We start from the raw sequence: 16,917 nt of genomic DNA, 5'->3' as shown, positions 1-16,917 counted from the left end.
ATCCGTGGTTTGTGTTTAGTAGAGAAAGGGTATGATTCTCTCTTTATCCTTATGTCAAAATGCCTACTATTTATTAACGATGTTATAACAGATTCAGGATATTGTGAACCCTGCCAGTGGATTTATTCCAATTATTACTTGGAGTCCAAAAAAGCCCTAGAACCAACAAACAATCAGAACCACCCAGCCAGTTTTTGATGAAGTATCCTGGATAATGAGAGTAAAGAACAAACTTTGCAGCATTTGTGCAAATTAAAAGTGAAATTAAAAAAAAAAGTGAAATGAAACACCACTAACACAGGTTGTCCATTCAAACACCACCTTCTAGAGTTAACTAATATTATTTGAACTGTTATTCAAACACGGCAGAATAAGAAAGAACTTCTGCAATTTAGTTGTTAGAATTTTTCTGAGAGACTTTCTGAGAAAATATACCTCAATTTTGTGGTACTTGTTGTGATTATGTTACAAAATTAATGTGTCCAATGGCTATATAGACTATAGAAGAGCTCCTGTATTTTAGAAATGGCACATAAAAATAAACAAATTCAAATACTTTAGGGATGGGAAAATTGAAAAACCTCAGTACTTTATTTAATAAACACAGTATCATAGCTAACTCACAAAAGAAAAGTGGCTTTTATAAGTTCATGTCTACACATTCTAATTTAGAAGCCATAATAAAACCTGTATGCAGATTTATTCAAATTATTGGGTAGCTACAGACAGTTTGTATGTGTATGCACACATTGTTTGGATGAAGTTAAATTGGTGTGCTTACTAGTCAATGAATTGATACTTGAACTTTATTTGGCTGAAAATGCTGTCTTTATAGACCAAACTGAGCTAATAAATATCACATGTTTTTTCATGATCTACTTGAAACTCACATATTAAAATGTGAGGCCTACTTTTTCACTGCTGTCTTCTGCCCACAGGTTGTATATAAAAATAACGATGTAAGGTTGGAATTATCTCGACTTGCCAAGCAAGGAGACCCTAAGATGAAGATCCATGGAGTGGTGGCATTTAAATGTGAGAATGTTGCAACATTGGACCCAATCACCTTTGAAACCCCAGAGTCTTTCATCTCTTTGCCCAAGTGGAATGCAAAGAAAACAGGATCCATATCATTTGATTTCCGCACAACAGAGCCAAATGGCCTCATCTTATTTAGCCATGGCAAGCCAAGGCACCAAAAAGATGCCAAGCACCCGCAGATGATAAAAGTTGACTTCTTTGCTATTGAGATGCTGGATGGTCACCTCTACCTCCTACTGGACATGGGTTCGGGTACTATAAAAATAAAGGCTCTGCAGAAGAAGGTGAATGATGGAGAATGGTATCATGTGGACTTCCAGAGAGATGGACGGTCAGGTAATTTATCATTTCTCCATGCTGTTATCTCCTGAAATACCCAACCCCCCATTTCTAAGGTATTCAAATCAAGACATAGTAAAGATTTCCTGCACTTTTGACTTTAGGGTAAAGGAAATCAACTAATTTCTGTTTCACATCATGGAAGAAATTAGAAGGAGCTAATTAATCATCATAGTTGGCATCAAACTGCAAATACTCAATTGGCCTCCAGAATAGCTTGTTAAATGAACATTCATCAGACAATCAAGTGCCAAGTCTTGCAAGATATATTATCTTAAATTTGCAAATGACACAATTTAGGGTTCTTGTATTCCCATTCTCAATTAAGTCTTTTATCATGTTTGGAGATGCCAGAAGTGGCAAATACATATAAAATACGAAAAAGAAGTAAAACAATCAACACATGAAATCCCTAGTTTAATACGGCACACTTTCTATCCAGTGTCGATTTGTGACATGGAAAACAGGTTAATCAATTTAAGCTCTGCTGTCTTCCATATGGCTTCCCTTGCTGATAAAAAATGTTTAGAATTCCACTAGTAGGAAATCAGTCCTCTGGCTTCCTTTTCATTGCACTTTATTCTGGGGGCAGGGTGAGAGTGGGAGGTGGGTTGGGGTTGTGGCAGGAAAGGTTTTCCTGGAAAATATTTACATTGAAATTTGGTATTGGCCTTTGGGTTAACTAGCATTAACTTTGGGGGCAATCATCCAGGCAGAGAAAATAGCATTTGTGGGGGCCTTGAAAGGGAAAGGGAACAGAGCAATCTGTTTAGGTTGATAGCTAGCTAATGCTTCTTCTACTTTCTTCAACCAACACTCCCATGCTCTGACTGTCCCACTCATTTACTAATCAAATTATCTTCTTAGAAGAGAACTAAATTTAAACCTAGCCATGCCCCTCCTCCCCTCACTCTGTTATTTGTTTAAATATTCTTTCCACACTGGATAGTCCCGCTAAATGACAATATAAGCTTGGCCATAGCATATACTGTGGTTTGCAGTTTCTTCAGCTATAAAACAGCAATTGTGAAAGACCCATCCAGACTTGATAAAGTGGAATCAACAGCGCTGAGGCCAAGGATCTTTTTTTTTTTTTACAAAGCTGTCCAGATGACCCTGATGATCAGCTAAATTTGTGAGCTGCAAGACCAGATGATCCTTAGGGCTTCTTTAAACTCTGATCCTCTGTAATTATCACCCTGTTGAAGAGTGACCACATCAAAGTCCTCTTTCTGAGCTCTCCTTCCCACAGGTTCCTAGCACAGGCCTTTGCACCTTATTTATTTCTTCTCTGCAGTGTAACTGTTTCCTAGTTCCCTATCATTTTCACCTCATTTTCTGTTTATCAATCAAGACAACTGTGTTTGCTTTCCCAGGAATATCTTTTTCACCTAATCAAATGAAGAGATAGAATATATGAGAATTGAGTAAGGACTGGTGGTGAGGGTGGATATAAGGAAGGTCAGAACCCACTGCTGTGATCCCCAGGTATTTCAGAGACTGCATTTCTGATTCACCCCCCTCTGGAAACTTGGTCTTTCTAAGAGCTGCCATTTACATACAGAAGCCCCCCATAGATGACTTACCATTTTGTGCAGCCTGTGATATTTAAATTAGATGATTGGGAGTAGATAACAATAAGGATTTTTCCTTCTTTCTGTACTACTGATTCCATAAGAAATTATATTCTGCTTTCTTTTTCCCATTTACTCTAAGAAAAGTGCATAGATGGGAATGCGGGAATATAGCAACCGAGTGCCTTCCTTTGGCTACCCCCAGCCTACCTCTGGCAAAGTCAGCAGTTATTTGCTACAGAACTTTCAAACAGAAAAAATTTAGAAGTTGAGGGGGACATGAGCTATTTTTGTGTTTTGCAATATTGGCCTGTGGAGGGTATGGATTAGCTTAAGCTATATCAAGAACAAAATTGTGAAAATGATTTTCAAGAATAGATAATTTTAAGTTAAATTTCATTATAATTTATATCACAAAACATCAGAGTAATTGGACATCTTTTGGAAGTTCATAGGAACAAAAGATATCAAATTTCATATCAGTTTTATTTCACTCACCTAGAAATGAGGTATTTTCTAAATATATGAAAGAAAAATACAGGCAATATCAAAATTTTATTAAATAAAAGAGGATGTAAGAAGAAAAACAGTCCATTATCTGTTTGATAATGATGATTTATATCTGCATATTACTTTTCAGGTTTTTCTATGTGAAATTATATGCAAATATGTATGTATGTGTGTTTCTATATCTGTGTGTGTATATATCTTTTTATATAATATGTATGTGTGTCTCTGAGCATGTGTATATATGCACACAGACATAGAGATACACAGAGAAAATAATATTAATTTGAGTTTTTCAGTGGGGTCTCAGTATAAATGCAGAGTAGTGATGCAATCTAATTAATTTTCCAAGATCTTTGAATGTCTTCTTACCATAAAGATCAGATAAGTACTCTTAATTCTCAAGCACAATAAAAGTTACCTTTCTTGTTTAAACTCATTAATTCATCCAGGTTACCTGTCGTTTCTTAACTGTAGTTTTAAACCTTCACTGGAGAGGGTCAAAAGCAGAGAATATCTACTTTAATTTACAAAGCTAAATTCTGGGTGGGGAAAAGAGAAACCTACTTTGGGAGAAAGCTATTTGTATTTAAGAACACAAAAAACATGAGTTTTTGGTGGAATCCAATGGGAAGATGAAGGTGGTATGTTAGGTGGTGTTTTAATGGGAGAGCTTTTGTATGTGATTAAAATTTCAAATTAGTGAATTGGAACAAACAATACGAAAACCAAAGCTCGATGACTAACCCAAGTTCTGCCCTTTACAGAATGTGCAAAAAGAGGACTTACATTATGTTGGCCTAGCTCAAGGGAGTTTAATGCAATTTTAATAGCAGCTGTTAATATTTTATATATAGTATTCTAATTAAGTTCTATATTTGCACACTGAGTTGGTTTGGTATAGAGCAGCCTTTTAAAAATTGAATGAATGGCTATAATAGCTTTTATTTTACTTAAATGAATATTTCTGATTTAGGCTGATGAAATACTAAGATTCATAGCTCAATTAGAATTAAAAAACATGGAATTTCAAGAATTAACTCACTTTACCCATTTTTCGTGTCAGTTATATGAAATGATTTTTAATATAATATAGGAAAACAGTGCTATAATAAGATGGCAACAGGGGCTGCTTTCTGATACATAGTCGTTGAAGGTCATATCCACTGATTTGTCTGGGAAAATCCTCAGCTGAACATTTAAAAATGTTTAATAAACCTTATTTTCCCTGTTAATAAAGTATAGAGTCCAGGCCTCAGACTTATTATTTCTGCTGATAATCATACTTAAGTAGGAATATAATGAGACCACAGCCATTGATATGATGCTAATAACTGTGGGTTATCTTGTTCAGAGACAGTGTTAAAACCATATTTGGAGGACACAACTTGAATTTTTAATATTCCCCAGTTTAAAAAGAAAACCACGTATGAGAGGGGCTATCTTATTTACTTTTATATCCATAATTCCTGGTATTTTCTTATGCAGAGCAGATACTCAATAAATGTTTATTATAAAACCAAATAAATGAATAAAAACCTGCAAATGGCTCCATACCAATCCACCCCTGATATTCTAAAAATGGTAGCATCATCTTTACATTGGAAGAGAGCAGCACTCTTTTCATTGTAAATGCAACATTTAAAAAGAATTTCGTTAGTTTCTGTAAACGATTTATATAATATAGGGTAACAGATGCTGTTCTCCTTTAATGAATACAGTTCCATCCTCCAAGCCCAGATGTCTGAAACAATGCACTGTGAAAGTTAAATGATTGTTAAAGAACAGTGAATAAGCCTGGTACAAAAATGGCAACCTTTTATGAAAACAGGACTTTTATTCCCACTTGTTCATTAGATCCCTACATTATTTAGCAAACATGTAAGGAGAAGGCAAATTAATCAAGGGAAAAAGCATTCACTCCTTTCTGAGTGTCGCAAAATACAGCCTACTGACGGGAGAATTAGGTACCCATCACTCTGGTGGTTTGCCCTTTAGAACTTGGTTCACTAAAAGGTGGGTATATGAGCCCCTTGTTTGATACAAAATATTACCTTCATCTGCATACTTTTCTAGAGCTTCTTCATTTTTAGTAAAATTAGTTTTATTGGGTCATTTCTAACTGAGGTCCCTTCTTCCACTCTGACATGTGGGAAAGAAATACTTTGACTAAGTACTCTTTGGCCACAGCTGTTCTGTACATAAAAGGTGGCTTCGTCCATTACCTGCCTAATCTGCGACATAGTGGCATGTGATGCTGGGGAGCTGAGCATGAATAGCTTTTTAGACCACCTGGCAAAGGAGGAGCCATGCAACAAACAAACAGGATTTAATGGATAAGAGTGGATGACTTAAATTCTGCAAAAAGCAGATCTTCTCAATGGATTGCTTAGCTACTAACAGTAGGAAAACATGTTTCTGAGTCAATAAATGCGACTTAAGAGGCTCATTTCTCTGCTAACTTTGCAGGACCTACAGCTGAGCATTTCCTTATCTACCCCACCTCCCTTTCCAAGCTTTCCCTTTCTCTCTCCTCTGACCCTAACCCCACACAAAACAGCTACCCTGATACTTAGCTGAAGTGTGAATTGAGCTACAATTAGGATGAAGTTAAATACTGTTTTCTTGAGGTATGGATATTGTTTAAACTTGTGTTAAGTTCTTGATAGTCGAGTGTGTCCTGTCAAGGATTTTATAGCTGACTGCCAGTCATTTCTCTGTGTGTGTGCAAACTATCATTAACACATTGAAATAAAAGAGAAAACTCATTATTCTTGTCAGATTCTGCTTATGTGTAGCAGGGTACAGCAGATTGTATCAGCTGTTATTCCTGGGTAAGTCTACATTTAACAGCTAAGAAGCCATTGAGATTTGAATTGAAGTCATAGAGTTCCAGATTAAGAACTAGAAATTACAGTGGGAAAGGCACAAGAGTCCCCCCAGAGCACATAATTAGGGGTTTATAGTAATCACTGTTTGATGTGAACAGTACTTTCTAGCTATCTATTACAAGTGCTGATTTCTGTGTGTACCATTCATGAATCACCACACTTAGACATTTCTACTTGAACAACCGTTGGATGATTTCTCCGTTTAGGTCTTGATTTGAACTGGTTTTCTGATGATAAATATTCCTCCTATGCCTCGGCCTGGTAGGCTGTTGTATACATCAAGAATGTTTTCAAGAAATTAATATTTTCTTTTGTATCCATGTTCGTAAACCACCACCAATCAATGGGAAGACCAAAATATCTCATCAGTGATGTACCAATTGTTTGACAATCCTGCTGACCGGATGACATCAGTTTTGCAAAAAAAAGTTGTATTATGTTTTATTAAAGTAATGTTTAGATTTATTTATTCTTAAAATGTTTTTGTAAAAAAAGGTCATTCATTGTCTTCTCACTCAAAACATTTTTATTTTTGCACATTTTCTTCCAAATATATTGGGCATATATTTTATATAGATACAATTGTAGTTTAATTCTTTGGGCTATTTATTTAATATGGTATCATAAACAGTTTTTGCTCAAGAATATCTGAGGGACACAATTTGTTCTCTGGGAGTTATGAAGTGAGCACCGGAGAATCAGAGCAGAAGTAGGCAGTAGTGCCTGGAATCCCAGGCTTGTAGGGCTGAAATGCACTAACAATGCTGAAGAAAAGAAAGTCACAGAGGTAAACATTGGCTCTGCCCATCTTAGCACCGCTTAGAGGACTTGGCTACTTTATCCCACTGTAGAATCAGAAGCAGATCATCTCAACTGAGATGAGTGTGGCAGGCCTTCCTAGACCAATGTTACTACACGCTTCTTATCTCACGTGCTCTCCTTGTTCTGAACCCAGTTTCCCCAAACAATCTTCTAATGAAGATTTAGCTCCCAATTTAAATGTGATTGTAGTAGGGGGGAAAATGCACCAGTTAGTAGGTATGAATATTCTGTTTCCTGTAGCAATTATATTTCCCATCATAAATGAATAAACATTTAGATGATAACTTAGCCCCATTTTGGCAGAGCTATCCTTGCCCTATGATAGTTCATTTCTCATAGGAAATTCGTAACTTGACATTCTTTTTATAAAAATTTATTTATTAATTAAAAAAATTAAGAACAAACAAAAACATCAACATGTAATTCTGTTCTACATATATATTCAGTAATTCTCAATATCGTCACATAGTTGCATATTCATCATTTCTTAAGACATTTGCATCAATTCAGAAAAAAAAAGACAACAGAAAAAGAAATAAAATGATAACAGAAAAAACAGATTATACATATCATACCCCTTACCCCTTGCTTTCATTTATCACTAGCATTTCAAACTAAATTCATTTTAACATTTGTTCCCCCTATGATTTATTTTTGTTCCATATGTTCTACTCGTCTGTTGACATGGTAGATAAAAGGAGCATCAGACACAAGGTTTTCACAATCACACAGTCACATTGTGAAAGTTATATCATTATTCAATCATTATCAAGAAACATGGCTACTGGAACACAGCTCTACATTTTCAGGCAGTTTCCTCCAGCCTCTCCACTACATCTTGAATAACAAGGTGATATCTACTTAATGCGTAAGAGTAACCTCTCGACTGGTTTGGAATCTCTCAGCCGTTGACACTTTATCTCATTTCACTCTTCCTCCTTTTGGTCGAGAAGGTTTTCTCAATCCCTTGATGCTGAGTCTTAGCTCATTCTGAAATTTCTGTCCCACGTTGCCAGGCAAGTCCACACCCCTGGGAGTCATGTCCCATGTAGACAGGGGGAGGGTGATGAGTTTGCTTGTTGTGTTGGCTGGAGACAGAGGCTGCATCTGAGCAACAAAAAAAGTTCTCTTGGGGGTGACTCTTAGGCCTAAATTTTAAGTAGACTTGACCTATCCTTTGTGGGGTTAATAACTTGACATTCTTATTTACGCATTAGTCTTGTGGGACTTGGTAATCCTGGGAGATGGAACCTTACTCTGTAAATCTCCCCAGTCTCTTTTCTGGGCCTGCCCAGATAGACCCTGGGCTGTGGCATCTGGTGCTCCTTTGGGGGAATAGCAGTGACCTGTCATTACCCAACCGCAGTGGCCCTCAGTTTGAAGTGCTAAGTGGAAACCTGTGGATCGTCTGCAAATATATTTTAATTGCTGCAAAATACTTTACTTGATTGATATTTACAACTTCCCAGCCTTGGGAATGGTCATATTTTAAAAAATTCATATGTGTATATATGTTGCTATGAATGTGTATGTGTGTTTATAAATGTGCATGCAATACATGGTATATGTGTAAAATATAAATGCATGCTACCGGTGAAAAGCTTTAAGCAATTTCATTCTGTAGGTAGTCACTAAATATCTTTTGGTGGCTAAAAACTTCTAGTGATTTTTCTATATAAGACTATATCTATACATGTATTTACAAACTGAAAATAAATATAGTTTTTTCTTACATAAACAAGATCAGACTTTATCAATTTTTCGATGGCTTAAAAATTTACTGAGAGATTTTTCCATACCATTCTTTGTAGCACCATTATAATAGTGTCTCTTAGTTTGAACATACCACCATTTACTTGTTCATTCCTCTATTGATGAATAATTGACTTTCTTTTAAATTTCATTGCCTTAAATTTATTTTTAAAGAATGGCCTTATCCATGACATCTTTGTGGATATTGATCAGAATTTCTGTACAGTTTATTCTAAGAGCTGGCGTTGCTGGTCAAAGAGCAAGTGCATTTTTAATTTTGAAAGATAATGACAAGTTATTTTCCTAACTTACTATTTCAATTATTTTTTCTACAGTATATGAAATGCCCTTCTCCCCTCATTCTTACCAATACTAGATATTATCAATTATTTAAAATTTTGTTCTAAGATCTATTTCTTCATATGTTGGTTTAATTTCTGAAGTTCCTAGCTCACAGGTGAACCCAAGTCATCAGAAAACAGATAAAAATAGACAAAAGGAGAATATTAAGATTGCATTTGTGTTTTATTTTCAAGTAAAGTTCATTTTATTTCCTATTATAAACTTAATACATGACATTGTTTTTAAAAAAAGTGGAAAATTAAAAATAAAAACAAAAACACTAATCTCTCATAACTCCACTACCCCAAAACCCCCATTTGTTAAGATTTTGGTGCATTTTTTTTTACCATTTTATGAAAATTGTATATGTTGCATTTTGTGCCATATTACGTACTTTCTGATTTTATTATTTGTATTATACCTTTTTTAGAATTTGCATTTGTTAGTAGAATAGGAATTTGACAAGCACATTTGTAACTTTGTGGAATTGGGTATTCTTTTGCAGTGGGAATTTGAGCAGGATTGTGAATAAATGAAATTGACATTTAATTTAAAAATTATTTTAAGCAATAATTTCAAAATTTTTATTCAAAAAAGTGCTTTAGTGACCATCTAGCCTATTCCTTAATTTTGCAGAAGAATAACATTGAGACCTAATGAATCTATTATTTGACCAAGTGATCCTGCTAGTTAGTATCACAGATAGACCAATAAATTCAGTTGCCTCTCACCAGGCAAAAGCATTTCCTATCATAGTGCACTATTTTCTAACCCCTCACTTCCCATTAATTTAGATTTTTCAACAATTTAAAACTTGAAACCAAATTATTTTTTAAAATTTCACTTTCAATCCATGTTTCTTCTCATCCTGTAAGCAAGTAATATGAAAGTACGGTAGCCGAGAAAAATTAGAGGGACAAAGAGATGGAAATGCACGGATTATAAATACCAGACCCCACTGTAAAATTGATTTCCACTTAGATAATTAAGAGCTGGTTTTAACAGTTATCCCTCCCACAATGCAATTTTACATGAAAGATGAATGCTTAAGAATATTATTAAATAAACATGACCTTATCTATCACATTTCTTTTACTTTTTGCATATTATATGGAGAAACAAAGTTTATGTTGATATAATGTAAGCTGATTTTTACATTAAAATTATAAAAGCTATATGTTCACAATTACATTTATTTTTTAGATGCAGTTTGTTTCTTTAAAAGAAAAAATAATACTGCAGGTTGCTTTGGAAATAAGCCCCACATACGACTACCATCCACGCATTTTAATGGCTCAAAAATGTTTATGTAAAATATTTTTTTAATTTATCAGAAATTTCTAATGCAATTATAGTGGAAAAGGATAGAGTATATTACCTCTTTTAAGGTATTTCAAAGAGAACATGAAAGTATTTGCAATTCTTGGGTAAAGGTAGAGGGACACCTCTATAAAATATCTTGTTTTTTTGTTTTCTTTAATAAGTTCATTTACTATGGTCATACTAGGTCTTTGAAAATTATTTTTCTGTCAGTATATGCAGCTGTACAGTACTCAACTGCCTTTAATTATCAATGAACAAGGTTGAAATATTTATTTCATATGTTCTCTTTAACCATGGTCTTTATAATGCAATAATAATGCAGTGAGCCCTTGGGAACCTTAATATTTAAATTTCACTCAGCTTATATATACACAATAAATTGGTTTAAACCAATTCAGCCTCAGTGATGACTCTTTTGCTTAGGTGAAGGTCCTTTGATTCATATCCATAGTAAAATCATTAAAGGGACTCAGGACTCAAATGCCTCATCAGAAATGTGTGTATTTTAGGACATTTGCACATGCATAAGCTAAAATATGAATATCTATTTGAGTTTGACCCAGTAATAAAATTTAATTGCTATCTAAAAGTGTTTACTCTATGAATCTTCAAAATATTAAAATAATTATGTTTCCCTTTCCAGTTAAATTAAGTTCTACCCTTGCCTCTTATTTGCTATCTCTTTTTCAAAGATTTTCTTAAATACAAGTGCAAAGCACATTAAAAAATAGTATTTGACTTTGTTATGGTTGCTTCATTCTATTATGTTTACAAAATATTCCAATGAATGATATACAAAAATTTGTCCAAAATGACTCCTTAATTTAATTCTTGAGCTAAATTAAAGTTCTGGTTCCTTTAGGATTATATTCATTGTTGGGATTTAGGATTATATTCTTTTTTCTTCCTCTCTTGTATTTTATTACCTCTTCTTTCCATACAAACTCTAAAATTCTCTCTTAAAGGAGCAGAATGGAATAAAAAATAGATTAAAAATATGGGAGAAATAAAATAATCATTTATGATGGCAGCCTCTCTTTCAGTGTTTTTTGAACTATGGATTACAATCTATAAATTAGTCTTGAAGTCAATTTAATGGATTATGGTTGGCATTTTTATTAATAAAATAAGGTAGAAATTATCAGAAAGCCTCAAAGATAGTAAAGACAAATATTTTTCTTGTAAACTTTTATATTTACATTTGTGTGTGTGTGTGTGTTTATTTGTGTGAGTATATAACAACTATAACCTTTCTAAATGGCTTGTCTATAGTCTTATGATAAATTTATAATATGTATCTTACTCTGATGGTGTCAACAAGTATATTCATAGAGAAAATACCTGAAATTCTTGACCACAACTTTGTTCACTCCAGAAATCATTCCATTCTCACTGTCAGACTATGGATGCTTGTTCAAAATATTTGTCCACTGTTTTGCCCCCTGGTGGTACAGACACATTGTATTGAGCTATGGAAAGTAAGTGGAGGAGATGAAAAGAGCAAAGGGCTCTGCACACCATTGAGTTCCCTCACCTCAGGCATCCTCCAAACATTCTTTTTTTTTTTTTTTTTTGGCATGGACCAGCTCCAGGAATTGAACCTGGGTCTTCAGCATGGCAGGCAAGAATTCTGCCACTGAGCCCCATTGCCTGCCCCCAAACATTCTCTTAGTATCAGAACTCAGACATCACAAATAAGGACAATACGTTTTTCCCCAGTGCTCCCTTCCCACTTCCCAAGCTGAATTAAGCTTGTTCCAAGAATAAAAAGACATATGGGAAAAATAGGTAATTAGAAAAAAAGATATCCCCATTCTCGTAATACTTTCTCGTTGTTCACATTCTAGCTCTTGAACTAATTGGAAGAAAGGGACGATACCTGTTTTCCTTTTGTCTTAGAAACGTAAATGACTGTTCATTGTACACGACCCTTTGCTTTCCATGTAGACGTGTTTTTGTTTAAATGCTCATCTTCTCCTTTGTTATTAATATCTGATTCTTTCTCATCATTGTCTAGTTTACATTAACTGCTTCAGAGAATAGGGACCATCTGGTATCTCACTTATTATGTTATTTTGGATGGTTTTGTACACAAAACACTGCTTTAAAAATACATATAATCATTCTATTTACAAGAGTCACCATTCTCTCTTAATATATTTTTCATTTTTCCACAAATGGCATTTTTCTGTTTTTTAAGTAGCATATTTTAAAGTACATTTTATAAATGTGTGTATTTAAAGTATAGCCTGGCACATTGAATAACACCTATGGGTTACTAGATGAGAATTCTTCTAGTCATTTGTGCAGATATGACTAGTAAAAATAAGTATTTTGTCCTTTTTTCTCTTTACTGCTTCCCTCAGAAATGGCCATTATTTCCGCCCCCCCCCCCCCAGAAGGCCAAGATAACCACACCTTTACATCTGTCTCCCTTAGCAGCTTTATCTATTTTCTTATGTGAGAGACAAATGCATCTAATGATGTGACTGCCCAGCAGCGTGTCCTGGGCTTCATACCCCTTCTCACTGGCAAGACAGATCCTATTTAGATGCCCGCCTTGAAGAGCTCCCCTTCTACTGGGATTCAATGCCAGGGCAGGAAGCCTGTGCCCTTAGAGGAGTGTTTTTACCTTCATCACAGGCCATGATTTTCCTTGGGATAGCTCCTGGGTATTCTGAGAGGCAACTAAAGTGCCCCTTCCTACTCACCCACCAGCCACACTCAGCTTCTCCTTCTGCTAAACATCCCCTTTCTGTCCCACCTCCATGGCCACCTCTGTTCTTCAGGCCTCTCTGTCTGCTCCTAAACCCCTGACACCCCATGCCAGTGCCATAACATCAGGTCTTCATCATATTCTTTCTGTTATTGGGCTCTTTCTAGCCTGCTTATGGTCTAGAACTGAAGATAAATCTGGGATGATGCGGTAATGGGTCAATGTGGTGTCCTTTTCAGGCATCATGTCTGCATTTTCACAAAGATCTTTCTGGAGGTAGTGTAACCGCTATCCTTCTGGAGCCCTGTTCCAGGTTCAGAAGTTCTGCAGCTAAAAGAACTTAGACAAGAGAGCCAGTAGGAATATGTGGTAAAGTTTCTTAAAGAGAAAGAGAGAGAATATATGCTAAAGAAGTTAGCGGGATGTGCCCAAGGGAGGGGCACGCAATGAGTGGAAGGAGTTTGTTTTATAGGAAGTTTTGTTGGTGACAGATTTCCATAGTAACCTTTGAGCACCAGGTGTTTCCTTTGTCCAGCTTCCCACAATGACCTTTGGACACCAGGAGTCTTCTTTGTTCTAGGAGGAGACAGCTATCAGAATTCCTGGTTTGCTGTTGCATACCCAAAATTTGTCTTTAGGCAGATATTTAACACTTTTTATGACCCTATACTTTCTGTCATTAAGAATTTGCTTTGGGCCCATGATTTACAAGATTTTATGGTCTTGGGAGGTTTCAGTGGTTTGGGGGAAATTTTTGTCCCATGATGTTTGCAGCTCTGTATTAACTCTTTTGAAGCTGAATAGAAGACCAGGGACCACAGCCTTGATGCCCTAGTCTATCCTGCCTCAATAGAAGAATGGTGGAATTTTGGGTAATCTGATGGTATAGGATGGAATTGATCAGGAGTCTGCCTTCTGTCTTTCATTTTTTTTCCCTTCTTTTCAAGGATTTCACCTTTTTATGTGACCCTTAAGCAACCCCATGAGATGTCTACCCGTTTAACCCATGTTTAGGGCCAAAGTTCCTCTATATATAAACCAAAATAATTTTTTCCTCATTCGTTTGAAGTAAGGTTAAAGAAAAACAACTTATCAATGTTGATAAGTAACTAGTTTGGTTTAAAAAAAGTAAACAACTGACTTGACTTCATTCTTTCACTGAATCACAATACCCAATATTTATCCAGAAACACTTTACATGAACTATTTTATTGAACACGGTAACCATACAAGGTTAGGTCACATTATTATGCCCACTTTATGGATGAGAAAACCGAGACCATAGAAGTTATTGCATACAGCAAGGAGTGATGAAGCCAGGTTTTAAAAGAGGTATTCAGTCAAACCATTCAATTCTATCAAAGAATTCAAGTTATGTAAAAATGGGAGCACATAACCTTTCCTTAGTTTGAAGATGCATTCTAACATTCAAAACAAGAACTAAACAAGGAAGTCTGACTTTTTTTTCCAGAGAGCAGTTTAGACTGCCAACTTCTTTATTTTTATTTACTTATTTATATGTACTTTTGGTGGGCCCTTAGAGGAAGACAAACACTTATTTGTTGGCAGTACACGATGGTTTTCTATCTCAAAGTCAGAGCCATATGAGTTCCAGTGTGCCTTATTCCTAAAGTTCCTTAATTCCACAGATTTCTGTTTATTCCACTTGGAAGTGCTAGACATTGGGAATAGAAAGAAACATAAGAATCTTCTGTCCTCCAGGAATTTAACTTCAGCTGATGAAAGAGAGAAAGGGAGATACTTAGAACATGCATTCTGTAAAAGCCTGTGTATTCTCTTGTCTTCGCAACAGGTACCATTTCTGTCAACACGCTGCGCACTCCCTATACAGCTCCTGGTGAAAGTGAGATTCTGGACCTGGATGATGAATTGTACTTGGGGGGCCTGCCAGAAAATAAAGCTGGCCTGGTCTTCCCCACTGAGGTGTGGACGGCTCTGCTCAACTATGGCTATGTGGGCTGCATCAGGGATTTGTTCATTGATGGTCAGAGCAAAGACATCCGGCAAATGGCTGAAATTCAAAGTACTGCTGGAGTGAAGCCCTCTTGCTCAAGGGAAACAGCAAAACCGTGCCTTAGCAATCCTTGCAAAAACAATGGCATGTGCAGGGATGGGTGGAACAGATATGTCTGTGATTGTTCCGGAACAGGCTATCTTGGCAGGTCCTGCGAGAGAGGTAAGATTCCAAAAACCAAGCAGCTGACTCCCTTGATATGAAAGTGTATTAACTGTTGACCTCAAACTTAAGCTGAGCATTGAAACATAATGTATGCGCTACTGAAGTAAACTTTCTGCACACTGAGTATGTGTTATTGATGAACCCTTAATGATTTTCAAAGAGCCTGATTCTGGGAAGACACAGCTATTTAAGTATATCACGGAAATAGAAATTGTCTTTTGTATCCTCTAAGGTATGATCCTAAGATGTATTATGGACAATAACTGCTATTTCCTTTGCCATACTTTTAACTTCAGGACCCTAGAAAATAAAGAAGGCCTGAATTAAATGTATATGTGGCCTCCAGCGTTAAAAGTCTATGCCAAAAAATGGCATTTGAGGCAAGCTAAGCTTAAGTTGCAACTTTGCTGACACTTGAGACTTAAGTTAGACTGCTCTTGTCTCTTCAGCCGATTTGCCCAAGAGGTATATTCTCTCTGGAAGGTAAACTGTCTTTAAATCTTTTAAGTTATACCAGCACTTTCAGAAGTGCACCCTAACTTTAAAAAGTATTGAGCTTTGTAGTACCTAACCAATGACAGGATTCATTTTACCTCTTTGATTTTAGGTCTTAACTGTGCATATTAAAGCTCTTTGCAGGTGCTTCCCTTTCTCTCTCTGGTATGAGGCAGAGCTACATCTTTTTCTTGTCCTTTCGCACTGGAAGAAGAGGAATAAGAGTTAAAGGAAGCGTGGGGGTGGGGGGACATGGTGAGAGCTGCCAGAGCTGATCTGCAGACCAGGCTAAAGGAAGAAAGAGCAGAGCAAATAGTTCTAAACAGATCCCAATCGACCCAAGAATTTCAGATAAATGCTTTATTCACTATACCTTTTGTCACTTATTTTCAACAATGGAACTAAAATTCAATATGAAAAGATATTGATGAATTGTTCCATTGTCCTCTCATGCTCTAAATAATACTGCTGTATCAGATAATTTGCCCAAAATTACTTGGGCATCTATCTTTTTTCTTGCCGTATACATTTAGGCTATTTTTTTCTTCATCCTTACAATGCTTTAATCCATTTAAAACTAAAACCTCCTGGAGATAAAAAAGTTATTTTGAAGAACCCAAAGTTGAAATGCAACTTTAATTCTTTACCTTAAAGAGGAGGTACAACAGTGTTAATTAATATAAATAATCAATAGTAATCAATTATCTAATAATGTTCTTCAGTTACCTACCAGAAATGTTATCACTGTACTGTGTTGTACAATTATATTGATCAGTAGGAGGGTAAGTATTTTATCACATGGATTTGCATACTCACTCTCTCCTTGATTCATTTTCTTTATGGCTATATCTAATCAATTCCTGTGAGTTGTCATTAGAGGCTAGTGATTCCTGTCTAGCCTGGTCATATTTCACA

The 16,917-nt window shown here is 35.7% G+C and overlaps 1 protein-coding gene across 16 annotated transcripts in view; it reads left to right on the top strand.

Moving 5' to 3' along the window:
• The window catches only part of NRXN1 (neurexin 1), a 1,149,661-nt gene that overhangs the window by 526,173 nt on the left and 606,571 nt on the right, over window positions 1-16,917 (top strand). For all 16 annotated transcript variants that reach the window (XM_077134200.1, XM_077134199.1, XM_077134208.1 and 13 more), the window contains 2 exons: window positions 939-1,377; window positions 15,121-15,504. In XM_077134200.1, the coding sequence (XP_076990315.1) occupies window positions 939-1,377; window positions 15,121-15,504 (823 nt within the window). The remainder of the gene's footprint in view (window positions 1-938; window positions 1,378-15,120; window positions 15,505-16,917) is intronic.

The sequence above is a fragment of the Tamandua tetradactyla genome, chromosome 17 (assembly GCF_023851605.1).
Source record: "Tamandua tetradactyla isolate mTamTet1 chromosome 17, mTamTet1.pri, whole genome shotgun sequence".
Classification (NCBI taxonomy): Eukaryota; Metazoa; Chordata; class Mammalia; order Pilosa; family Myrmecophagidae; genus Tamandua; species Tamandua tetradactyla.
This window is presented reverse-complemented; position numbering and strand designations above follow the sequence as displayed.